General features: G+C 39.0%; 1 protein-coding gene across 1 annotated transcript; it reads left to right on the forward strand.

Moving 5' to 3' along the window:
- The first annotated feature begins 1,252 nt into the window (after positions 1-1,252).
- On the forward strand, positions 1,253-25,813 carry TMA16 (translation machinery associated 16 homolog). The gene is made up of 7 exons (XM_044430981.1): positions 1,253-1,346; positions 6,355-6,467; positions 11,925-11,962; positions 15,617-15,701; positions 17,067-17,215; positions 23,270-23,312; positions 24,071-25,813. The coding sequence occupies exons 1-7, from the start codon at positions 1,344-1,346 to the stop codon at positions 24,207-24,209; spliced, it is 570 nt and encodes a 189-aa protein (XP_044286916.1). The 5' UTR covers positions 1,253-1,343; the 3' UTR covers positions 24,210-25,813.
- Positions 25,814-27,193: the final 1,380 nt, after the last annotated feature.

A 27,193-nucleotide genomic window follows, 5' to 3' on the forward strand; every position in this document is an offset into this window, starting at 1 on the left:
GTCATTATCCATTCCTCATCTTGAACTTCCCATTTAGGAAAAAAAAACACTTTTTGAAAACCTTGACATTGGAGTAAGCATTATGTAAAGCCCTTCACATTTTCCCCAATCATCTTGGTTGTCTTTTGAAGCTAGAGAACATGGAGACTAGAAATCATGGGCCTTGAAAAGAATTCTAGACTCTGTAAAATGCAAAATTGTATTTTAAATTTCCTGAATGTTAGAGAATACAATACTTATTAGAAGTATGCAACTTGAGGCCCTCCAAATCTTTAGCCCCACATCTCACAGGATCCCCGATCATCGGTTCTGCTGGCTATAGCTGATGCGAGTTTTCAGTTGACCATCACTGATACATATCTTTAACAGAGCAGTCCAATACATGTCTACTCAAGTAATCTAAACATGTATAGGATGTCTACTCCCACAACTCAGTGAGTTATAGGGCTTTTTTTTTCTGTCTAGGAATAAATAGAATTTCCCCCTTAATCTCCCATTGTGGCAGGAAGCAAGGAGTCACAGCTTAGCAGAATGAGGATGCTCTCACAGGCGGTAGGCTTAGGGGGTCATAAAAAGGTAGCGAATGGTTATTTATTTATGATATTGTATTTTTACTTCCAGGGAGGAAGAGTCACTTATGGCATTATTTGCTGCAGGTACCAAAATAACTACCTTTTGTAAATCACCTAGAGCTTCAGCTATGAGTGGTATAGAAATGAAAATAACGACAACTAGACTAGCCCTAGGCCCTATGCACTTGTGGGTTACAGGGTAGGCTTAGTCTTCTCTGCCATTGTGAGCTCGGTTGCCTTTTCTGTCATGTGGCCCTTCCCCACATATGTTGTTGTTTTTGCAAAGAATACCTTTGTTAAAAATATAGAAACGAAGTGGCTTTTTGGGAGGGGGGCATTTTCGCTTTTCGGAATAAAATTCGCCAATTTTTCTTTTTTTAAAATCGTCCAGCCATTTGATTCTCTTTCGAAAGCGCGCTTTTCCTTGCGATAGCAACCTGCGCTGTGCTCCCGTAGGCGATGCCGACGGAGGGCTAAGCTCTCCCCGTTTAGGGGGACCCCACACCACCACAGCCCTCTCCGTACAGCAGAACCGAACCCGCAACCTAAGGCCGCCCGACTCCGGCCCACGTGCGGCTCAGAAGCTCGGTCAAGGCGGAAGTCTGGAGCAGCCGGTCTGAGCTCATTGGCTGAAGACAGCGGAACTGAGTGCTCGGGAGCGGTGGAGTTCAACCGGGCAGGTTATGCGGTTGGACCGGGTCCGTCCTGCGTACGGTCCGGGAAAACGTGCTGCTAAAACGTGCGCCAGGAAGCCGGTTCTTCTCTGCGAATATGGTGAGCTCGGCATGATTAAAATAAGTACATAGTAATTAGGCGGGGAGACTAAACGCGACGCTAAAGCTGCCTGTCACGGGGAATAGCTGAGATGGCTGAGAAAGTGGGAGAATTTCACGTGTGGCTGCTGTTGTCTCTAAATGAATATGACTGTTGACCCGTGTAAACCACGAAGAATTGCAAGTGTACTGTGACATATGCTTCTATAGACTTTTAATGAAAAAGTAGGATGTCGTTCTCAAAAACTCGTGCCAGGATATCTTTGTTAGTCTTTAAGTTACCCCGAAATAACGCCCCCCTTCCCTCCCCCTCCCCGGTGTTCACTGTAGCAGGATGGCATTCGTACACATTTATCTGGAAGCAAGACCCATTAAACTCAGTGACACTTACTTTGGGTAGAAATGGTTAGGCGTTCACTGCATAATAATTACCTTTTGCTTACACTTAGTAGCTTAACATCCAGTATTTGTATCCGTTTAGTAAGAGAGATGTTGGTAATGCAGTACAAAGAGTGCAGCAGCCAGACAGTTTGCCATGTGGTTACTTGCACTATATGATAAATTGCTTCTTTGTAAATGGTTGTCTGTTTGTTGGAGAGCATTCCGAAACGAACTGCATCGTGAAGTCCAAAGCAATTCCAGGATTAAGTTGTACAGAAGTACCAGTCAGGGTTGGGTTATAAAAACAAAGCAAAACTGACCAACCAAACCAAACCAACTCAAGCAGTGAACCTCCCCCAGAGCACCATTAATTGAGTATTAAAAATGGAAAGAATATAGTTTAACTGCAGCTCTGTCTTGAGAACAGGGCTGTGGTGTTGGAGTTGGAAACAACTATTTGGTTACTGCAGTTGGAGTTGGAGTCAGTAAAAATGTGCCAACTCTGACTCCTAATAAACTTAAATTGTAATATAAATAATATGTTAAACTTTCCTATTTCACAGATAATAATTTCATTAACCTATTTTAGGTTATATTTTCAGGATATATTTTAATTTCATATATTAGTGAAAGTGACACCCCATGAAAAAATTCACAATGGCAAAGAAAAAGTCAATAAAGTTTATTGTTTTTGAACTCTTTACAAAAGCAACAGATGGGAAATATGTGTGTCAATGTATCATATTATATTTATTTAAAACTTTTGTAGACCATCCCGTTACTGAAGTTTCAGGATGGTTTAACAATACAAAATGTTAAAAAAAATTAAAACACAGAGTCCTAAATTTAGCTAATAATAAAACCCCAATTAAAACAGTCAGACCTTTAAACATTGGGAAAATAAAAAGGTTTTAACTTTATTTAAAAAGAATAAAGTGATGGTACCAGGCAAACCTCTCTGGGGAGCGAATTCCAGAATTGGGGTGCCACCACAGAGAAGGCCCTTCTCTGGGTGGTCACCCTCCTAATCTTCTTCAGGGAGGGTACCTGGAGAAAAGCGTCTGCCCCAGATTTAAGGGGCGGGCAGGCACATATATAGAAGATGATGATTGTGAAAAAGCATGTGTTGCAGAAGTTAGTAGTTTTCATGGTTCTGACATTTTAAAAGACATTTGCAGTGTTTTGTAGATTGAGTACTTTCAAATAAATATACTAATTATTTCCTATATTGATATATAAATAAAGGAGTCAGAGTCAAAGGTACCATAAATTGAGGAGTTGGAGTTTGATTCAGAGTTGAAGGTATTATGTGCTGACTCCAGAGCCTTGCAGAAGGCTGCACACCAAAACTCAGGGACCAGGTAGGAAAGGCATTTGTCAGAGCAGATATCCAGAGACTAATTGGTAATTTTGAAGGAGCTGGAGATGAGAGAAACTGTTCATGGGATAACTATTATCCATGGGCTTTATGGAAGAGTGGCAGGAAGAAAGCCATGCTTGCAAAAGCCCAAATCAAGGCCTGTGCAAAAAAGCATTTGTGAGACACAGCAGATACGTAGAATAAGGTTCTCCAATGGGAACAAAATACAACTTTTTGGCCTTTCTGCAAAACACTGTATAGCACTAATGCAACAGTTCATATTGCCCTGAAAATACCGTCTTCATGGTGAAGCATGGTGATGTCAACATCAAGTTGTGGAAGTTCTTTTCCTTAGTAGGCTGGTCAGGATTGAGGCAAGATGGATAAAATAAAATACAGGGTAATTTAGCAGCAAACCTGTTTCAGTCAACAAGAAACCTGAGCCTGGGATAGAGATTCACCTTCCACCAAGACAATGACCCTGAACACACAGCCAAAGAAACACTGGAATGGTTTAAAAACAAGAACCTGAATGTTGTAGAATGGTCCAATTAAAGCTTAGACCTCAATCCAATTGGAATCTATAACCAGACTTGAAAATTGCTCATTGATTATGGTTTCCATCCAAGCTGACAGAGTGGGAGCAGTTTTGCTGGAAAGAATCAGCAAACCTTGCAAGATCCAGATATGCAAAACTGATAGACTTACAAACTACAATTGCTGCCATAAGTGCTTCTTGTAAGTATTAATTGATGTGTGTGTGTGTGTGTGTGAGAGAGAGAGAGAGAGAGAGAGAGAGAATACTTATGCATCCAACAAGAGCGAGTTTGTTTTTGTTTACTTAGCGTTTGTGCCACAATAAAAATATTTAGCACTCTTACAGTGTTGAGTATTGTGTGTACATCAAGTGGCATATCTTTATATCCTTTTAAATTCCAGGTTATAATGCAAAAAATGTTGAAAAGCCAAAGCGGAGGGGGGGCATGAATACTTTTGCAAGGCACTAAGAACTGTGTCTGAAAAGTGCACACCGGAATACATACTGGCCTCTGCATTTTGCATCAGCTAGACTCCAAAAAGGAAGCCATAGCCTTGACTTAGAAGAGCTGAGCAGGGCTGTCATGGATAAGACTTTTGTGGAGTCACTATAAGTTGGAGACAGCTTGATGGCACATAACAACACCATACCTTCTGAACACTTCTCTTGGGCAACATTCCTCATAATCTGATCTGGAGGTGACTAAGCATCTGGCCAGATTTGTTTTCTCTAGAAGGGTGCAACTGAAGTTGAGCAAATTCTCCGTTTTCTAAGTAAAAGCAATGGGATAGCATGGCATAATGCTTGGGGTAGCACAGTTCTCAACACAGTACTTGGAAATAGGACTGTTGGACCTGTTTTGCATGATCACCAAGGGTTGAACAGATCATGACAGCTTTGTGGGTGTGCTTTGCCTAATTACCCTTTCGGATGAGTCTTGTAGTACCATCTAAACCTGAGCCAGGGAGGTAACCCTGGCACTATTCTGTGTTATTTGAGGGTAGTGTACATTTAAAACTCCTGGATTTAGATGACATTAAAAGTCATGCCTGGGCAGGTAGTCTGATAAATTGTACTCTGCACATGCAAACTAGCCCATTGTCTTCATGCAGTTTATCTAGAGATGGAATGTGTGGCAGCGAAGGAAAAATTGATCAGATTTGCATGTTTGTTTCTGCCTACTGTGGCTATTAGTGATTAAAAAGTTTAAAATATTTATTAAATCATTAAACATGGTTAGATAAATGCTGCTATTCTTGCTCACCTTCAGTTGCTCAGAGATGAAAACTCTTTGGCAAAACTCCGGGGAATGAGTGTCCAGTTGTGAGGGAACTGATAAGGAGATTTTTCTTCTTTCTTTCATGATACAGAGTTAATGTACATTTGGTGCAGTTCAGCATCATCATGTCATGATAATATGATAATATAATGCTAAATATCATGTTGTTTCTTTATTTACCTTTTAATCAGGATTTTGCTTTCAGATATGCTGCTCTCAGTTGATGCAATTGTGGTTTTAAATTGTGTATTCAATTTTTATTATAATGTAAGCTGTCTTATAACAGTTGTGCTCTAGAATAGTTGTAGACAAGCTGTTGCCCTCCAGACATTGGAGTGTGGTACCGTAATCATTTATCACTGGTCATGCTGGTTTGAACCTTCCCTATTCCTGCTGGCCTCCCTATTTCTGTTATGTAACAAGACCTGGCAGTGTTGCTTGATCCTTCCTAATCTTGGAAGCTAAGCAGGGATGGGTCTGGTTGAAATCTGGATTTGTGACTTAAATGTCAATAACCTCCCAAAGAGCTTCTGCTATGGCTAGTATAGAAATGTAATGGAATAATAACAGTAACAGTAACAACAACGTTTTGTTGACCTCTTCCCATTCCTAATGGTACAAAATTGTGAGATGTTGGCTATCTGTGTTTCATCATACTGGTGGAATTGATTGCAGTGTCATCTCTTGCTAATATTGAAAGGGAGGCAAAATGGTTCTTGCTGGTTTCTATAGAAAATTCATATATGTAGATCAAGCAGTTACCATGGGTGTTCTAGCAGGAAAATACTTTTATTCTGTTCTGAATCTACACCAAATCAGTTTAACTGAGTTCTACTATAAGAGAGAGGGAAAAGGCTTATCTCTATTTAGTTCCTCCATAATGCATATTTTTTCAGTTTCTGTAATATGTTCCCATACTTACCTTTCTTTTTAACCTAAAAACACAAACTCTGAACATTGTTTTTCTGTTGGTTGAAGGCTCTCAAATCCGCTGATCACTTTGGTTGCCCTTGTCTGTGCCTTTTCCATCCTTTCCATATTCTTCTCGAGATAGCTGATTAGAATGCCATTTACCTGTCAGTCAGTATGAGGAGATTGTTGACTAAAGCCACAAGTGCATCTCATTGTCATCTCTAAGCAGACAGTCAGCGTGCTAGGGGTTTAGAATGCTGATGGCATCTAGATGTGCCTGGAAGATGCAATGCAGTCAATTGGCAGTGTAGAAACCGAAAATAATAAATGTATTGAAAACAATGTTATTAATACCTCAGTTATATATTCTGCCGTGAACATAAGGCCTTTTGAAGAACTGAAAAGGTTCTTCTTCACTGTATCTTCTTCAAGAACTGCTTTCTTCTTCTAAAATAACTGAATCTTTTACCCTCAATGCTTTTGAAGAGAAGTGCTTTAAAATGTCTTACTGTGTCTTTCTTCCAATTTCATTATTTCAGCCAAAAGCAGCAAGGAGCAAAGGAGGTGGGCAGGAGAGGAAAGTCGTCCATCCTTACAGCAGAAAAGCTGCTCAACTTACAAAAGAAACACATAAAAAGGACAAAAAAGAAAAGTGAGTAACTTCATACCTGTAGTGTTCAGTGGAGGGAGGAGAAAATATGGATCTGCTGTGTTGTCAGGTTAATTTTCTTGCCCCAGAAATGTCAGGAAATACTGAGTTTGCAATGCTTTACCTTAAGTGTATTAAAAGTGAGAATAATTTACCATATGTATCTTGATGGAAACAAATTACTTTTAGACCCTAAATCCTTTTGCTTGTAATTGTGCAGGGTTGCTGACACATAAGAGACCATAATGGAAAATCTCGATGAAAGGTGCTTCTTGAAACCTGTTTCATCTTGATTGTGTAGCCATTGTAACATTTTTGCATGTCTGCATCAGTGGAGACTACTTTTATGAAATCCTTCACAGACTGAGATTACATTTTCTTTTTTTCTTTATATGTAAGAAACTTGTGTGGTGTGGTGTTTAGAATAAATATGGTACATCCTTTGCATTACTGCAACATCACTATTAAGAAATTAGAACATATTTAATTAATGAAGTACATGTTCTATGATTGTGTGCTACGTGTCCTAGTTTTATTTATTTATTTCCTGTGCCATCTATATTTCTGTAGAAAATCTCTGGACAGATTGCAACAGTAAAAGCATCAGAACAATTTGATGGTACTCAGTTAATTAAAAATAGAATTAAATCATATCACACACACAATTAAAATACTTGGGAAATAAAAAGGTCTTGGTCTGGTGCTGGAAAGAATATAGAGGCATATTCCACAGTTGAGGCACCACCACTGAGAAGGCCCTTCTTGTAACAACCGCCCTCACTTTCTTCAAGGTGAAGACAGAACTCTGTAGAAGATCTTAAGGACCAGACAGGTATATATAGAAGGAAGCGTTACTTTAGATAACCAGACCCTAAACTGTTTTAGGAATTAAACCATCTCAGTGACCTTTATGTGATACATCTTGCAGTAATTTTGATATATTCATAGACCAGTATGCTAAGAGCAATGCACCTAGACTGGCGTATGAGGAGAGGGTCTCCCCTTCCTTGCTTTCTAACAGCAGATTAAAAAAAAAATTGGGGGAGTGTTTGGTGTCTGTTCTAGTATAAAGAAACAGAGTAGTGTCACACAGACACACTGTACATTCCTGTCACTCCATCTTATTTTTAGATACTGTAGAAATATGCAATTATTATTAATTTTCATCCCACACCTGAGAATTGCTGGTGACAAAAGCCACTAACACAGCATTGTATCACTGTACAACAGCCTGTTTTCTGTCATTGCTGCAGCGGTATTGTGTCTTATAATACGAATAAGTTTACTACAGATTGTGTGTGTGTGTTTATTTTACATGTATCCAAAGTTTGCGGCTTGATTAACAATCTTACCCTTACCAGATATTCTTACAGAGACCTGCAAATGTTCATATAGAAAATTCTCTAAAATTATGTACTATAGCTTTAATAACTTTTCCGACAAAAATGTTGCATGTGGTTAGGGAGAACTTCAGAAAGGGTTTGGGATGTGGGATGAAAAAATTGGGGGAAATGAGACAAAGGCTGTGCAGATGGCAGCTCGTTCTGCACCTGTAGCTCACCCAATTCTGTTGCTTTGCCAGTGGTAAGGTGAGCAAGAACAGACACTTGCACTTTTCTTGGAGTGGGGGCTGTGGACATGTACCTGCTAGAGGCACTATCTGAAGATGCAAATTGATTGACTCTCTATGCCAGGGGTGGGGAACATGTCACCCCTCAGATGCTGGTGGATTTCCATCACTCCAACTCCAATCACCCACCGCCATTGGCTTTGTTGGCTAACGGGAGTTGCAGCCGAACAACTCAAGGCCCAACTGTTCTATACCTGCTTTGGGTGAAATGGCCCCACTTGCCCAAGAAGAAAGTAGAGAGAAAGAAGGTAATGCAGCTGTCGAGGGCAGTGGTGGCAGAGGTAACCACAGTGATTTATATCCTGTTTCTCAGCTGCACAGGCTTGGCTCGTGCATGCCTTGTCAAAGTCTGTCACCATGTCTGCTGGCAACACTGTGTGAGTGTGTAAATGAGGGGGAGGGAATTATAAAAAATGGGCAAGAACTGTCATGCATGGAGATTATGGCAGGGAATGGAAAGAAAGGAACACATCTGCATTTCTGTGAGCCTCCTCTTGTATATTAAACTTTGCATAAAAGTTTGTGACCTTGAACAATGTGCTATTCTGTTAAATAATTTTATAGCCTGGCTCTTAAAATAGCATCTTTATTGCCAGTGAATCATTGCTTTTGCACATACTTTAATGTGCCAGAACATTCCTGTAATTCAAAAGCAGCAATATGACAACTGAAACACATTTATATTCTAGAAATATTCATATTCATGCTGACCTGTAACACCTTTTTGTTTCAAACCTTGCGTCTTTTCATTCAGACTGATGATATCTTGCTTCCATTGACCATAAGGTGGGAAAGTATTTATGGCATTGGCAGGCCTCTAATACTATTTCTGCTGTAAATAAGCCTTCCTCATGTATTGAAACACAAGATAAGAAAAGCTAAATTACTTTATGGGAAACCTTGAACTGTCAGAAATGGATTTCCAGCAGATTAGAGCAATTGATTTGTCTCCGCTTTTCCATCCTCCTTTTTAAAACATTGCATTTCCAATCCTCTTACCAGTATACCTTTTTTAAAAAGTTCCAGTAGCAGGTTTCTTGAATTTTTGTACATAAATTCTGAATTTGTAGTTGCAGATTGGCATTGTTAATTTCTATAAACAAAGGACTTAAAAATGCAACTGTAGCAAACATGACAGGATTTATGTTAAGTGATTTTTATTGTGTGGAAAGATCCTGAATATATTTTATACACATACTATTTGTTTCGAGGAAACCACTCTACAGAAACCAAAGTCTGTGTGGTCCATGTAGTCTCTCTTTCAACTTAACATGTGAAATCAATTGTTATGATATTGCTCAGCATGGAATTCTCTTTAATGGCGTCTTGCAGGCTATTTCCTTACTAAGTACAGACATAGGGATTGAGTTTTATGAACTGGGTATTTCTTGTATTTTCATAATGCTAACTACCTGGGTAGAAAAACCACCTTATGTTAAGGAGGAAGTGCTTTTATATGTGATTAAAATTAGCATGTTGCCAAGGGAACAAATAGATAAGTGTCTTTCCATTTAACAAATAGATTTTTTTAAAAATGCAAAGAGGGGTACAACCAATAATAAGGATTGGAATAGGTGAAGAAAGAAAATCCAGTTTTCTTCCATTGTCTTAGTCTTGTGAAAAATCTGTCCTCCAATGGACTATTTGCTTGGGAGGAAACACCTGATTGTCTAATTTGTGCTTTAGTTCATGCTACATGATAATATCTTAAGTACTTTCCTTTAGGAAATTTGCTGTCAGTTGAACTTTTGACCAACGTGGTATATTACAATGGGAGTTTATTGATGAAACTGAACTCTTAATTTCCCCAGATATTGTTTGCCCATTTGTAGAATTAAATACCAGAGGCAGCAGTAGAATTATATGCTTAACTATGGTACAAAATAGTCAAAGCTTTACAATATACTAGGGCCTACATCATGGGTTTTAGAATAATTGTAGAATCCAGTGAGATGCTTTCTTTATGAAAACCCCTCATTAACCCCAGATAACCAACAGCACATCTGGAACTCAGTTTGATTCTGCAAACTGACAGATTTATTAATATCTACCTTGTCTTGGATATGTTAAGTCTAGCAAATTAAAGTAGAAACTTACTTTGTACTTCTAATCTTCTGCCAGCTTTTGATATTTATTCAAATATTTAGTGAGTTGTACTACTCTGAGCTGTCATTTAAAGGTCACAGTGAATAATGGCACATTTTAACTTCAGTTGAACTGATGGCAAGAACTGTCTTCCAACAGAACAATTTTAACTATTCATTATTTTACCATAATGATAAAAATAGTAAATTATGAAAAGATGTCACACTTTTGAAATCTGGTCATATCTTACTGCATTTTCTCCTACATTTTTGTCTTTATGATTCAGCTTATAAAGGTGACATGAAGTCATCTCATCTGTGGATTCTTTTGTGATGCTACCTGTGTGGATAGTGTGATTATATAATTTAGTCCCTAGTTGTGTAGGACCCTGTGTAGCTTCCTGACTGGTATGTCCTTTAAGACATGGTTAAGCAACTTGATGGCTTCTATATACTTTAGCACTGCCCGTTATGTCTTTTATGGAGGGTCTGAACAGTTGTGAAATGGTAGGACTGTAAAAATCAGATTCAGTAAATCAAATAAATTTGTAGAAGCTATACTCCCCCACACCTTTTTTAACTTGGGATATCTTGCCAGCACCTTCCAACATTCCAAGTTGTAAGTCCCTGTGGGTCTTCCCAATACTTTACAAATCCTGTAAATAAATCATCAGAACACAGAAGTAGACACAGATGTTTCATAATTTAATGATTATGGGAGAATCTATTGTAAAAACCACTAAGGTCCACAATGAACTGTGCCTTGAATCCATGTTTTTGGTTTGTGGTGGTAAGTACCAGTTCTGATACTTTTCCTGTACAAATCGATAGGACCAAGCTTTACACTGTTGGTTGCTTGAGAGTTGCAGAAAAATCCCAAGAAAAAAATCACATAAATTCAGGAGATTCTGTTGGATTTGGATTTTACCCAGACTCATACTGAAAAGCAAGTGTGCCATATTCCTGCTTTCATAGGTTGGGGCTATTTTGTGTGCATCTGCTATTTCACACTTACACCTTCTGTTTGTTCATGTGCACATGTTTTCTTGCCCTGCTTCTCCCACTTAAGCTTACAAAGCAGCAATGTCTCCTTCTCTTCCTCTTTTTGTAAGCATTTTTACCAGGTACCAGCCACCTGCCATAATCATTTCTTAAACATGTTTCTGGTCCCAGAAGCGTTATGGAGGAATGAAAGTAGCATGCTGCTGGAAGCCAGGACCTTTCTGTGTAATGTGCCTCTCCTTACTGCCCCATAATTTAAAAGAATATATATCATTTGCAAGCAGCAGGGACTTTGCAAGCATTGATGAGGGTCCTGTGAGCCCTTTGTTGGGGAAGGCAGGCTTCGGGTATCTGGGCGCAGGATAGGATTGGCTGGCAGGAATTCTGAAGAGGAATACTGCTAGGAGGTAAGGATACACTGCAACATTTATTGCTTGTCCCACTTTTAGATTTTAATAATGAGATGTCTTCTGACAGTAGAGCAAGTAACCATTATAATGTAATACCAGTTTGTTGTTCTAAAAACGACTCCTTGAGAATGAAGATATTTCTGCAACCTCTTCCTTCCATGGCTAAAAAACCCAACTTGGTTTAAGAAGGAAATTGTGAAGTAGTTGACTTTCAGCCTTATATGTGCCATAAAAGTTAAACGTTCATTTTTCCATTTCCATTTGTTTCCTCCCTTGTGTAACTGTTTGGTTTTTAATATTGGGAATAATTAAATTGCAGCCATCCCTTTTGCAGGTTGAAAAATGAAAAGGCCTTTCGTCTCAGCATTATAGGTGAGTGCAAAGATTATTATTATTATTATTATTATTATTATTATTATTATTATTATTATTATTTTTAAAGTTTGAAGATCTTCAGAATTACATTTTATGTAATATATCTTAAAACCTTTAAAGATACAAGCCTATGCCTTCCTGAAATTCTCTGGGTGACCATTGGATTTTTGTCTGGAAGATCATAGTGCTAGGACTCCACCTATCAAACCCATGCTGGCTTACATTCCCCATGGAAAGAATTTCACTAGCTCCTGCCCTTTCCACAGTCACAGCTGAGACTTGGAGGAGGAAAAAGAGGCATCTCCGCTGACGAGGAGAGGGCACTGGGGCTGTGGAGTTGTGCTGATTCCAGTCAGCAGCCCAGCATCCTCCCCTATCCCTTCTTGGTGCTTAATCTAGATGGCTGAAAAAGGCCAGTAGATAAAATGTAGGGCGTGAAGCATGGCAGTATTGGAGCTTGCTGTTGCCATGCCTCTCATATTGCACTGCATGCTCATAAGCCTCTGCTGAAAAAGTAGGTCAAGGCTTCCCTGCTCTGCTAGTTCTTTTCCCAGGTTATCAGGTTATTATAAAATATTATCCTTAGCAAGAATAATAACCCTGGCTACCTTTCCCTTTTCTAAAGCACAGAAACAGAATTAACTAAAAGTGATCTAACCCAATCCCTGTTGAAGTCAAAAGATAGAATTCTATCCTCTTGTATCCTGATAGTTGGCTTATCCAACCCTTTATTGCGAGAACCTTAAATCAGCCTTTTTCATACTTGGGTCCCCAGATGATGTCGAATTACAAGTTGGGAAAGTCTTCCTTTACAGTATCACAGAGCTGCTCCTACACATGGGATGTTCACAATCTATTCATTCTTAGTGACACCTGGCCCTTGCACAGGGAAAATAGTTGAATGCTTCCAGAAGGAACTTCCAGAAGACAGAAATGCTAAGAAATTCTATATAACATAGAACTTGTCAATCACTCCCTTCATGGTCATTCTCTTGAGTCAAAGAGGGAAACTAAGCTGGAGTAACATGGACCAGCAGCATAACAACATCTCTGTTGTATATACTTTCCATGCATGTCTATGTCATGTTATATTTCCTCATGCAACTGGCCTGTTTTGGAATGCAAGTACAATTGCATGGCAGAAATAGACACCAGGACTGATATGTGAAGTGACTCATTATGGATAAAGTGACTCAACTTAGACTGACCTTTTTCCATGAAGGATGTAATGTGTAACTCATATTTCAGATATCTTTGGCTAAGAGGCAGTTCTTGGTAAATGAGGAATAAACTTCAGCTTCAGAGCACCTGATCCACTTTTCAAGGCATTTTTTGGCTACTGTGGGTCGTTCTGCAACCGGAGGAGATTGCATGATAAATCTAGCTACAAAAGGATGGTTTAGAGCAGTGATAACAGCTTGATTTGCTAGGCCTCTGGCAAACTGCCACGATCAAGGAAGATTTAAAGTCATAAAAATAATAGCCTCCATTTGCCTTTTTCTCTACATCCCTGCTGTCTCTCATCTTACATTCACAAATGCATCTGCTCAGGTACTTTTAAAGCAACTACATTGGCTGAACAGAACATGCCACCTATTCAGGTCTGTGCAACTGTCAATTTGTGGGAGAGGAAGAGTGCAACTCTGTCGAATCTGTAGGCCCTCTCAGTGGCGTTTGATGCTGTTATCCTTCTGGTAGGGTGTCTGGGTTGGGAAATAGAGAGACTGCATTTCAGTGGTTCTGCTCCTACCTGGACAGCTGGTTCCAGAAGGTGGTTCTGATGATTACTGCTCTGTATATTGACAGTTATGCTATGGGGCCCTGCAGGGCTCTGTTTTATGAACCATGCTGTTCAGAGTATATATGAAACTTCTGCAGGAGGTTATCCAGTGGTGTGAGCTGAAGTGTCATAAATATGCAAATAACACCCAGCTCTTCTATCAGCTCAGTCTGATCTACCAGCCGCATCCTTATCTGGAAATGCAGAAAATGCTAGTTATCCATTCTTTGGTAACCTCTTGGTTGGATTATTGTGATGTGTATACATGCAACTGCTTTTGAAAACAGCCAAAAACTTCAGTTGATCCAAAGCAGAACATCGATTGCTAACAGGGACTGGGTGGTGTGATTCTATTGGGCTGCCAGCCAGTGCAGACAGCAAGGAACTGGCCTATGTCGAGACCTGAGTCAAAGTTCACATTCAGAACCCTAAATAGCTTGAAGGCAGGTTACCTGAAGCTTTGTCTCCTCCCATATATAACTTTTTGGTCTTTAAGACATCACCCTTCTGAAAGCACCCCTGCCAAAGGAAGTCGGGCAAGTGTTTAAGATGAAGGCTTTTTCTGTTTTGGGAACCCCAGCTATAGATTGAACTTCCCAGAGAAGCTTGCCAGGCACCAACATTGTACTTTTCTGGCGCCAGGCAAAGATCTTATTTTTCTCAGGAATTTTAATTTTAGTTTGTTCTAAATGCTGTACTGTTTTTTAAATCTTTGTTCTGCTGCTATATCTTACTCTTGCTATTGTTAAAACAATTTTATACTATTGTTTTAAAATTTTATACTATTGTTTTAACCATTTAAATGTTTATATTCTGTTTTATGCACTTAAATTGTTGTGAACTGTCCTTGGGTGATAAAGAAATGAAATCAGTCAGTCAGTCCATGTTTCCATTATGAATGTATACATACACCAGTGCAACCTTAGGCATGTAAGTAGTAATTCCTACTGCTGAAATCTCCAGCATAGTGCCAGTGGGTACCTGTGTGCCCACAGACATTTCTTTTTTGTACACAACCCCTCCTTGTTTCTATCTTAAGAGTTTTAATTTAAACAAAGATTTTAATTGAGATGCTGGCATGCTATGAAATGAAATGTTACCATCCAGCATCCTCTTTATTTGGGTTCATAAGAATGATTTTGTGTTTTGGAGCTCAGGATTCATTTCTGCCTTGTAGCTAGATGCTTGCTTGCTTGCTTGCTTGCTTGCTTGCTTGATTTATTTATGGACTCTGGAGAATGAATGTTTTGAGGCAGCCATTTTATAATCAGGCAAGCCATAGATGAAGAACTTAGCTGATATGCTGAATATCATATGATATGTTCTGCATGCATTACAGTGATATTTAATATTTCCTTCTTGATGTAATAGTATAGTAGTTTAAACAGCCATTTTACAGATTGTTACCCTTTTTTTTCCTCTTTAGTCAAGCATCTGAAATGTGGACTTTTATACTTACAGTCCAAATTTCATCTCATTAGAGTGACAAAAGCTGGACTGAATTTTTTATGTTATGACAGAATTATATTCCTGGAAGTTGGTACCAGCAGCTGACTTTCCTGGGCCAGGCCTAACTTTTTGATGAGATATCATCTAGCCACAGTTGCCAGTCTAAGAAAAAATGAGGTATATGAACAGAGTAGTGGCAGTAGCCAGAGATATGCTGGCATCAAGGAATCCTAGATTGCATCCTTGGAACTCTTAAATTTGTTGTAGAGGCGTTTTCTCAAGGCTGAATTACTCCTATGATAAGTTGCAGAAACAGTAGACCAACTTTTAACTCACTTGCATTGTATAACAGCTGTATGGAGTACCGGCGTGCATTTCATGTGCTTTTAATACACACACATATATTCATTTTCATTTTTTAGGTGAAAAATTGCTCTGGTTTCAGAGCCACCTTGACCCCAACCAGGTGGAATACACAAAAAAAGAAGCCTGCAAACTAACAGAAAAGTAAGTTTGCAACAGATGAACAAACAGAAGTCCTGTCTTGTTGGAAGTAAGAGTGATGCGTTAATGTTCCCTTTAGTGAATGTCACTAGCTTTCCTTACATGTCATCCCAGGCACAGTCCCCACCAATGTGTTTGAGGTGCTTTAACAGTGTCAGCATTATGACCTGCTGGATAGCATTGTTCTTCTGTAGCAGTCTATATATACCTTCCTCAATGCTTATTTTTAGTTAATTGTACATGCCAAAGTGCCCATTATTGTAACACTTTATGTATATATATTCTCATAAGCTAATAGAAGACAGGCTCGAGCCACACAACACAGTGCCAGTTTGCATGGCATGTTGGGCTGTTGGGCATGTTGGGCTTTATGATGAGCTGTGGCCTCTGCTGAGTGGCATTTTAATCTGTTGTGTGGATTAAACACAACTGGACATCTTCAGTTTGTTGCCGTGTTATCCAATTGTTTAACCTCAAGTAATGCTCATTGTCTGGATTCATGCAACAACAACCCTCAAAATGGGTTGCATATTCAAAATATCACCCAGCATGCATCACTGCTCTACATGGAATAAAGAATACCTGAAGCCATATGAAATGGCCAATTACGTTACGTCTTTAAAAAAACAACAAAACCTCTGATATTAACAGTGTAGTAAGTAATATTAATGCACTAATAGAAAAGTAAAGATAGTTATACTGGTTCAAAAATCAAAGGTACCAATTGTAATTAGTGAAATAATGTATGATAATACACAATAATCCTATTTTTTGTCTATCATAATTGTATTACAGTAGCTTGCCTCCATTCTTCCTACTTCTGATTTTTGTAAACATATCTAATTTAATTTATTTGAAGTATATGTACATTGCTGGAGCAGGTGATGTGGAAGATAGAAGCAATGAGAGCAGTCTAACACTTCTGAGATGGATGGACAGATGGACAGACATTTTACTACATCAAGATTTGATATTGTCCTTTATTTCCTTCACCTGTTCATGGTCCATTGGGGTGATTCAATTGGTTGAATCCAGTGTTGAACCTACTTAGGATTGAGCCATCAGAATAAATGAGCTTATGTCAGACATAACTGACTTAAGTCCCATTTATTCCAGTGTGTCTACTCTGAGTAGGATATTGGAGTCAGTCCAATTCATATATGCATTTCTTGGTGTATGCATTAAGGTGTTGTTGTTAATCTCAGTCAGCAACATTGCCATATTGCTTCAGTCCTGTACTCAGCCCATCTGAACTTCAGAGTTTTGTCATTCAGCCCTTATTATCTCTTCTGTGGCTATTTGTAAAGCCTGTGGTAAAGTGTAACATTTGAGCAAATAAGTTTCTCACAATGTTTTACTGTGCTTCAGTTATTTGCAGAGATTTAGTGATGAGCTGGAGCAAATTGAACTGCGTAACAGCATTAAAGGAAGAAAGGCAAGACAGCACATTTCTAGGGAAACAGTGATCAAGCAGACTATGGAACGTGAAAGACAGCTGTACGAAGGATATGGACTTGGTATGTTGGGTATAAATCTCACTGCACTGAAATATCCCCTGCCCTTCCCAAATAGGGATAACTTCTTGTTGGCAAATGGGAATTCTGCACAGGACACCTGTGTCCTGGTATTTTGCTTGTAGAAGAATTTAAAAAGCAAAGCAAAACTCCTTGTGTTTGTTCCCTAGAATGTTTTTCTTAATCTCACTACTTACTTCCTACTTCTCTCCTACAGTTCCTATATGCAGTTGTACTTTTCATGGACATGGATTTCTCATGCCAACCTCCAAGGCCACTTCACAAAATTGGTCTTGAAGTTCCACTGGGGGAACTGAATAGATAATGTTGTTGAACAGTCCCTTCTGAACTATGGCCACTGCATGATATGTTGATCTGCCACTTTCTCCAGTCAGGCAAGGAAGGTGGGAGAGCACCTGCTGAGGAAGAGCTCCTATAAAACATTTTAATAGAAACCAGGGTCAATGGTCCCCTGCATTTGGTCCACCAAAAATGTGCTTGCACATGAGGTGACTAAACTGTCTCAGTGCTACAATGTTAGATTTGGAAGTTATTTGGAACTTAAGAATATGTTCACATACTGCTTGTGTTTTTCTGTGTACTTGTGGTTTTTTCATTTCTATCTTCTTGTAGAAGTGGGTCTAAAATAAATATATTTAAGGTATCCCCCATCTCCTATCCTCAGTTTTGGTGCGAAAGGCTCAAGCACATAAAGAGAGCCATAGCTGGGTCCAAAATTTTCAGTCAAGCAAAATGGAAAATTGTTTTACACTTAAGAAATTGCACATTGTACATAAGCTAGAAAGAAGTCTGAAAAGTACACAGGAAGTGTGATTTGTGTTTCCTCTTGTCTGTTCTTGTTAAAGATAGCCTCCAGTCATTCATTCCTTATTAGCACTCCTGTTGCAAATCTTTGCACAATGCCTTAACTGAGCTTTAATTTAAGCAGAATTGTCGCTATTGGATAGTGTAATTAGATACAGCAATTTAAAGTTTAGAAGTTAGTTGCTTTTTAATGTTAATAGGGTTTGAAATCCTTAGCAACACTGGGAAGCCCTCCTCTGCCTTTCCTTTCTCTTAATGAGAGACCATGTCTGTGGGCTTGATTTAATTAGGTCTTTTCTTGATGAAGATAAAGTTCTCCCTTCTGTTTCAGAGTGAGAGAGAGTATAAGATTGTGTGGAATCTTATTATCTTAGAGGGGGAACAGCTAAGTTTGTGTGTACTTTTGAGGTCCATGCTTGCTAGGCAGAGAGCATAGCATCACTATGGGAGGAAATGGCTTGAAGCTTGTCAAGAGGAAGTACAGCTTTTCTTCCTGGGTTTTTGTGCCTGTCTGACTATAGAACTTTAGGGGGAACATATCTGTATGTTTTTGGCACTGGTGGCAGGCTGTTGCTTTTCATTCATTTTAGCTTCCTTAGCTCCAGCTGTGGACAAAACTGAATTGAAATGTCGGCTGCATGCTGTTTTCTTGGGAAAGTATTATCTCTTATTTCAATCAGCACGGAATATGATTCTCTGGGCTATCCAGTTCCAATAGTCTGATCTTGCCTACTGCAGCTCCATTGTTACAGCCCCTATTTTTGCATACAGCAGAATGAGCTGATAGAATTCTTAATAGGCTGGAGTGGGCAGCTTCACTTCAGACTGTAGGTGGAGAATGTCAGTTCTGAATTAGTCCACCTATTAAAAACTTCCTCTAGGTCCGTTTAAAGTACCATATTATGTGGGCAAAGGAAAGGTTCTATCCAGGTTACTTTCTAGTGTGCTAGTTTTCTATTTGTTCTGTGTACAAGTTGTTCAGTAGAACACTGAAAAGTGGTGTAGAAGGGAGGTGGTAGAAGTTTGTACCACCTCCCTTAAACTTAGTCTGTAGCATGAGCAGATTAGGTTTCCATGGCTGCCTGAAAGATAAGTCCGGGATGGAGGAAAGATGCCTGAGATCTTTGCTTTTGATTTGGTTAAAGTATAGTTGGTTATAATTGATCAGTAATGGTGATTCAGTTGTATCCACACTGACAATCTGGCCAACTAGCTAAGCTTCTCCTTCACCATATACCTAACTAGTCACTCAACTCCAATGCTGTGATAATCTATAAAAATAAAAGACAACGTTTATTCAGCATCATAGCTCCAGGACCATGAAGCCCAGTTACATGAAAATTGATTTGCATAGTGAGGGGGCTCTAGCCATGTGTGCTTCAGGCTTATTTTGTCCTTAAAATTCATAATCAATCTTAATTAATTTAAATGTATCTGTGAAATTAAACCTTCATTATCTGCAAGACTTTCCTAATTAGCTCATAGCTTTGCAGCCAATACAAATCAAAGCCAGAGAAAATAGTTCAAGAGCCCCCTGTCTCCTTTTGTGGGACAGCTTCCTCCCTGTGGGGAGGAGGTGGATCTGTATGGGTACACAATGGCAGAAGCCATGCCTGGGATGTCAACAGCCGTGGTTTCTCTCAAGTGGGGTTGGCATAATATGTCCAGATCTGACAGCTGTACAGCTGTGCATGAGGACTTCACTAAGGGCTATTCTAAGCCCTGGGAAGCCAGATCAGACTGTTAGTATATAATCAACTAACTGCATTGTCACTTTGGTAACATAAATTCAGAGAACCTTTGTCCGCACTTCAAACCACCCAGTGGTTATATGAATAGCCTGTTAGACAATTAGACTTGAAGAGTTTGATGTGACTGTCATGAGAATGCTGAGGAAGGGAAGACTTGACCAGAATGAAGCTTGGATTCTAATAAGTTCACTGAGGACTCCCAAGTTCTCTGGAGAGGCTGTTTGGGGAGTGCATGGGGAAGGAAGTGATGGAAACTTTTCTTTATCCACAGCAATATCTTTTGAACAACAAACAGTGTACTGAAAGTACTTTTGAAATGAATTTATTTTAAGTCATGAAGAGAACATGCTTGCAACAATATAATATTTTCTGGCTGCAAAATGTCTGCCTGAAATAGTGTTTTACTCTGGCATAGGGATGAATAACACTATTCAGTAATGTCTTCAGTGGCTTTGCTATTCTTAATGATAATATCCAGTAGTGAATATCTTTGCCACTCCAGACTGTTGTGTTCAGTGTTGAAAAGAAAATACTAGAAGAATATTGGAGGGGTTAAGACTTAAATAACACTGACAGTGTTATCCCATACATGAATGCTCAGTCCCATTGCTTTCTATGCATCTTACTCCCAGGGACACGTGCACAGAATTGCAGATGTCCTAAACACACTAATGAGTAATCCCCATTGAGCATAGCTGGATGTACTTCTATATAAACATGTGTAGGATTGCACTATAGGTTATGCTTGACTCCAGTATAAACTCCTATTATAATGACAGTGTAGCTATATGTTGTTTAGTGATCAAGAGTATTATACAAGTAGCTTAAAAAATCCAGACAATTTATTCTTTGCTGATTTAGTTCATTTGGGAAGTAGTGTGTGAGGATCTGTGGTTCAGTGGAAGAACACCTTGGTTATACGCAGATAGCCTTAGGTTCTGTCCATATCTCCTCCAGACAGGTCTAGAAAAACTGCTTGAAACCCAGGAAAACCATTGCTGCCTGTCTGTGCCAACAGTAATGGGCTAAGATGGACCAGTGGTGTGACTCAGTATAAGGCAGCTTCTATGGATCTGTTTGGTTTTCTTAAAAATGCTCAGAAAGTTCCCTCTTGTCATTCGATGAAAAATCTAAATCGACAGATTTAGAAATAGTAAAGGTAGCAGGCTTTTGTGTTTACTGGCAGTTCCTTGGAATGACAGCAGTGCTGTCTTGCATGCTGATCCTGCTATTTTGTTTGAATTAGCAGAAGATGGAACTAAATTGCCTCTTATACTACCAGTTTGTTCACAAACTCTCATTTAGTTGGAAGTGAATTGTTTGGTTTTGAATGCTTCCTCCCATTATACTGGGGAAATAACCAAATGTCTAATAATATTAAAAGATGTTGCATAGGTTTCTCAAGTCACTTGGTTTTAATTAATCTTTGCTATAATGTACAAGTCCTTTGTTATGATGATTGGAAGTGTTTGCAGGAGATGGGAAACATATTATAGCTTTACAAATAATACAGTTTCATTCTTCTCTGAAATGACATGCTTTATTTGAAGATGCCTACTTGACATTTGAGAAGGGAAAACATTATATGGTATGTAGATATAATGATGACCAATTATCTGTTAAAATGTTATTATCAGTAACACAACAGAGGCAGTGAATTCAAAGTATGAAGGCCAGCATCTGGCAGGAGCTTGCTTGCATTTCAGAATTATATTTATGTATAGCTGAACTGTTATTTTTACCATTCTTCTAATTCCATACTGACTAGAACTGAACACTATTATTTAAAGACTTTGCAAAACTTTTTGGAAAGCATACATTTGAAAAGAGTGATCTTACATGGATGTTAGTCCACAGCGCTCTCCTATTCCTACCATGCTTCAGTAGAGAATCCCTGCCAGTTATGAAGCCAAAATTCGCTACTGTGACTAGACAATGGAACTATTGCTTCTTGCAAGCCAGGGCACAACAGGAAGAGTGGCAGGTGAATGCAAGACACTGATCCAGAGCTACATAAAGCAGTCTGAAACATCCAGTGGGTGTAAGATTGGGGAAAGCTCTCATAAGCCATGGTTTATGGAGTTATGGACAATGTTTGAATGCAGCCAGGAGCGCTGTCATGCCAGAAGAAATAGCTCAACTAAATCCTGTCCAATTTAGTAAACTAAAGCTACTTCAGAAATGATGAAGTAGTGCGCTCATGTTTACTATCAAACTGTCGCAATTTATGGAATGAAATTTATTATATCATTCATTCATTCATGAAATGTAATATGGATGTTCAAAAAACATGGTGGCAAAGGGAGAATTCTATTTCCAGGATTGCTTCATCTTCATGATAGTTTCTTCTTTTCCCTGCCCTGCAGCTGCTGGACACATGCAGCATTGTTTCCATATGTGGGCTTCCATGGTGTCCAAACCTGGCAAGGTAGGCTGCAGGGGTTGCTTTCCAATCTCCTTGCAATCTCTTGTTTGTTACAGAGTTCCTTGCCAGCTTTGGACAATACAGCAGCCCAGACATGGAAATGAGGAGGCAAGGAAAAGAAGCAACTGTGACTTCCTCCCCTTTCCTAATCCTCTGAACCTAGCCACTGCCTACCAAGCTCAATCAAGAACTACACATGTGCTATTTGAAGGGACGTTTGTTGGTCAAGAAACAGTACATTAGATTACTATTTGTTACAGCATTCAGTTTTTCTGGAAATCTTGTTATGCTTTGCCACAAGTACTTCTGTCCATTTTAAATGGGTGAACAAATAAGTGCACACATCCCAATGTGTGGAGGATGCATTCAAGGGAGAATGCAAGCAGGGCCACTCTGTTGGCTTGCCCAGAGGCCAGCCTCTTCTCCACCTTGAAGGATTTCCATCAGTTTGTCATTGCCAGAGCTAATGTTTAAAGAACTGCATGAGTCTGCCTTTTCTTCTCTATCTTCCATATCCTCTTTACCTTTTGTGTTCTGTAATTGTTACTGATGTCAGCTGCTCAAAGAGCCTTTTAGGATATAAATTCTTTAACTAAATACAAGATAAATGGATGTGGAATGTGTGAACATTGTTGGCTGTGATGTTATGCCATGTGGAGATAAGATTGGTGAAGTGGCCAATAATATAACTATGGCCGTAAACTGTCAAGGGAGCTATAAGACAGATTTTAAATTGTAGTGCAACAGTGGTGGTTTGGGAGAAGGAAAGCACAAGATATAGTTCTGTTTCTTACATAAAGTCCAGCTGAAATTCCTGGTTGGAATTTTATTCTCCAGAAAGGGAGATAGCATTTCATGACCTTTTTCCTGTTCTTGAAAGGTTTGGGGTTGTGCTTTCTTCTAGAGTACTATGCCTGAAAACAAATAGGGCAACCTCATTCATGCTATCAATACCAGAAATAGGCATTCAGAAGTTGCTTACTGGTTAAAGCATCTAATATCAAAATTTCCATTTATACTTGGCTGGATGATCATCAATTGTATTGTTTGCCACAGATATCCCTGACATTGTGAACTGTAAGCATCTTAAAACTTTCAGGTGAGTTACTGACTTAAAAAAATGTAAAATTGTCTCCTGTGTTTATTCAACAGGAAGTCTATTTTTCAATAAAGATGGGTTTGGAAAAATAATTATTTTAGTGCATTATTATTATTTCTTTTATTGGACTTGTTTTTTATCCAAATACCAAGACTTACGAAAATGCACTGTCTGGATACTTTTTAAATGAGTTATTCAGATGCAATTCCAAAGCAGAAAACAAGGAAATACAACATTCTCCTTCATATGCTGGTTTTATATGTCCTGCAAGCATTAAGCCTTCATTCCCACCTGAAAGCCACCCAAAAGTACAACCTCAGTTGTGGCCTGTCCACCTGCTCTAGCTGTTATGCTTTTCTGATATTGCAGCATCTCTAAATTGTGGTCTGTATGACTGGACCAGCCCTTTTTATTTTGGACAGCAGAAAGTGATGATTAATAGCAGGAGTTTGTCCACAGCAGATGTCCTGCTTCTGCTTCCAGGGTGTGTGTATGCCGGAGTTTACGCAGTTTTCCCAGCCACAGTCCCTCACTCACTGCACACTTGCAGCTCTTGCACTTGCTGCAGTGTTATAATATTTTTGGAGATAATGGTTCATCCACTTGCTAAGATGATTCTTGAGCAAGCCGCCTCTGATTCAGACAGAGAGTTTAACTTGATTGGTAGGAGAAATGTTTGTTTAAACATGTAGAAATGATACTTCCTGTGGTTTAAACTTCTGTTGCTCCTCTTTCCTCTATCCACCTTTTCTTCAAAGAGACTGGGATGGTGACCTGAAGAAACTGCCAAACATTAAAATGAGAAAGATATCTATTAATGATGCCCTTAGTGGTAAGATGGAAGGGGCAACCACTGAAGCGGAAAAGGAATTATGTGAAGCAAAGGACATGGACTAATGAGCACCAACTTCTCTGGAAGATGAAAGGTGAAGCAGAATGCCAAGCTACCATTTTAATTATCAATGGAAGCAGGATGAAACTTCATTTTTACTTATGTGAAAAGAACCACCTCTGGCTATGACTAGCATTGTAACTTGTGAAATATTGGTACAAGTTGTCATTGTTGTTTAAAAATAAGTAATGTATTAATATTCATAAAGGCAAGAAAGACAATCTTTCTTGTAACATAAACAAGTCGATGTTAATATATTATAACCTGATTCTGGTTATGCTAAAAGTCCTTGAAAGCAACAGGGAGTGGGATTTAAAGAGCAGCAGAAGAGAGCTAAGCTTTTTTTCACTTTTGTTGCCATAATGTCTGATATGATGCTGATTGATTTTAACTTACACTTTTCTATATTGCTGGACACACTTCAGTAGCTCTAGCATAGCCTTTGCCCAACCTGGCACCTTCCAGATGTGTTGGACTGCAGCATCCATAATTCCCCACCAGGGTTGGCCATAGGGGAAGATGGCCAGCGGCTGTGCTGCCTGGCAATTGTAGGAGTTCCATTTCAGCATGTCTGGAGGGCTCTGGGGTTGGGTAAGGCACCTTTAGGGGGTGGCAGTAGCACAATCAAGGCAATAGCATTTATGCAGTGACACTCCATAGTGCATTCTTAAAGGTGCTAGTACTGTTACTGTTATCTCCTTGTCACAGTATCTCATTTTTCAATCTATCTAGTTCATCTCTTGTCTCTTGGAGGAAGTGACTCCAATATGTTTGACCATCTTTCCAATCCTAGAGACTAAAACTTGTAAAGGACCGCTTATCCAGTCTCTTCTTCCTCAAATACCCTTCAAGATGGCCTTAGTGGCCTGGAGGCTGGGTGCAGTTTCTAGTTGTTAGTCACTTGCTTATGTAAGTGTCAGCTCTTAGTAGGCTTTGGTTTCCTTTCCTCTGATGGGTGGATGGGGAAAGAAAAGAATGGTAGAAACTAAACTTGATTAACTGGGATGACATGGAATTACAAGTCTAAAACAAACATGAAATGGTGTTTTGGCATTTTTCTTTTAATGTGCATAATATTTCTGTTATATACAAGCTTAAACAGGAATTTCTACCATTCAGGATTAATTCCATTGACAGGATTAATTTCAATTTTCCCCACTCCTAATGAAAAATGTCATTTTTAATCTAAGTCAGAACTTTTTTTGGATACTGATATGATTTGGATAAGAGCAAAATAGTGACATTTAGCCAAAGAAGAATGCTTTATGGAATTACTTGGCACCACATATTTGACATGAATTTGAAATGCTAGTGATGGGAAATAGGTAAGAACACTTCTAAATTATTTTCTTATGTGTTCTCAGTGCACATAAACCTCAGTGTTTGGAGGCTCAGTGTTCATAAGCCTCCAAATCCTAAGGCTTATGTGCATTCAGTGCATGGTGCAAGGTTCAATGGCAATTTCTACTACTACATACCTTGCACCCTACACATAGTGTGAGCAGTCAGTTTCAGAAATCCAGGTGGATTGGAGTGTTCAAATGGGAAAAGAATGAGGCTGGAGCCCCATTTGGATACAATGTAAGCTGCCTGGCCCCAGCTTCCCCCCCCCCCCCCCCCCCCCCCCCCCCCCCCCACCCACCCTTTCCCTTCTGTTCAAGGCCATTTGCAACCTTGGATGGACAACTGGTTTTTTCTATGCTAACTGCAAAAGGGATGGGCAGGGTCTCAGGGTTCAGAATTGTAGCTCTCAGGTTAAGCCTGCAAATGATTTTGCAGCATCCTAGACAATAGGACTGTGCCCTTGAAAGAGAGAGAGAGAAAGGCAAACAATGGCCTTGACTCACCTAGTCTGTTGGTGTACAAGATGGACCACAATGAATGATGTGGAAGTATCATTCCACATCCATGCTGTTCTTGGAAAGAGTGGTGGAGATGCATGTTGTGATATAGACTGTGTTATTATTCCTTAAAGAAAGTTCATTAACATCAAAGATGTTGGGAAACTATATCCATGTACTTGAAGCTAAATCCTGACAGGTTCAAGAGTTCTTAAAAATGTGTTAAATTGTTAACTTGATTTGCATACTTTTGTCTTTTGCAAATAAATGCTTGCTTGAAGGCAGTAATTCACAAGTTAATTTACTTAGGATGAAGCTTTTCAATATCTGAGGCTGTAATTCTGTAAAAAGTCGCTTACTTTCCTTTTCACTTCAATATAATGTTAGTAGCTAATTGTGTAGCAGATTCCAACCTTCCTTTTTTACATTTGGTGTTTTGTAGCCAAAACACCAAATGTTTTTCTTTCTGAGACAATTTAACTCCAGCTTCTATCTTAGCTAATTGTGAGGTTAGAATATTTTTCTTAATAAAGAGTGCTTTTACTTTGCAGCTGAAAAAATGAACATTTCTCAGTTATACTCTTATTCTCAAGAATCACATGAATGGAATAAACTTGTGTTAGTTTTAATGCCAAAAAAGAGGCAAATTAGATCCCTGCTTTGTGAATGCTGTTCATCATCAAATATTTGGTTATAACATTTATATTACTGATGAAAGAAATGTAAAATGTTTTACATTGTTAAGATGAGAATCATTATTTGAATTTGAGATTTGTTTTCCCAGGAATTGAACCAGTGAATTGCTGTGTCACCTCATGCTACTCAGGAGAGTCACACTTTGGAACACACAGTTTACAGGAGATGGAGGAGCTTTTTAGATATCTTTTAATTAGAGAAGGTATTCTATGTTAATAATAAAGCAAATTATTTGCATGTAGAAGGTCCCATGTTTAATTACTAGCACTTCAAGGGATTTGTTAAAAGTGGGGGGGGGGGGCAGCTAGCAGGTAACAGGAACTGAAACCTTGAAGTGCTGCATTGAGATAATAGTGGACTGGATGGGCCCAATTGTCTTGCTTGATGTAAAGGCAGCATATCGTGTTCATATTTGTACAACTGAAGGGGAGTGGACAGAAGACACTGTGGGA

The sequence above is a fragment of the Varanus komodoensis genome, unplaced genomic scaffold (assembly GCF_004798865.1).
Source record: "Varanus komodoensis strain SLA01 unplaced genomic scaffold, ASM479886v1 scaffold21, whole genome shotgun sequence".
NCBI classification, from domain to species: Eukaryota; Metazoa; Chordata; class Lepidosauria; order Squamata; family Varanidae; genus Varanus; species Varanus komodoensis.

Bases quoted from the DNA above. Each gene is read 5' to 3' on its own strand.
- TMA16 (XM_044430981.1), top strand. The intron at 6,468-11,924 runs GTGAGTAACTTC...TCCCTTTTGCAG, and splicing joins AAAAAGGACAAAAAAGAAAA to GTTGAAAAATGAAAAGGCCT. The intron at 15,702-17,066 runs GTAAGTTTGCAA...ACTGTGCTTCAG, and splicing joins GCCTGCAAACTAACAGAAAA to TTATTTGCAGAGATTTAGTG.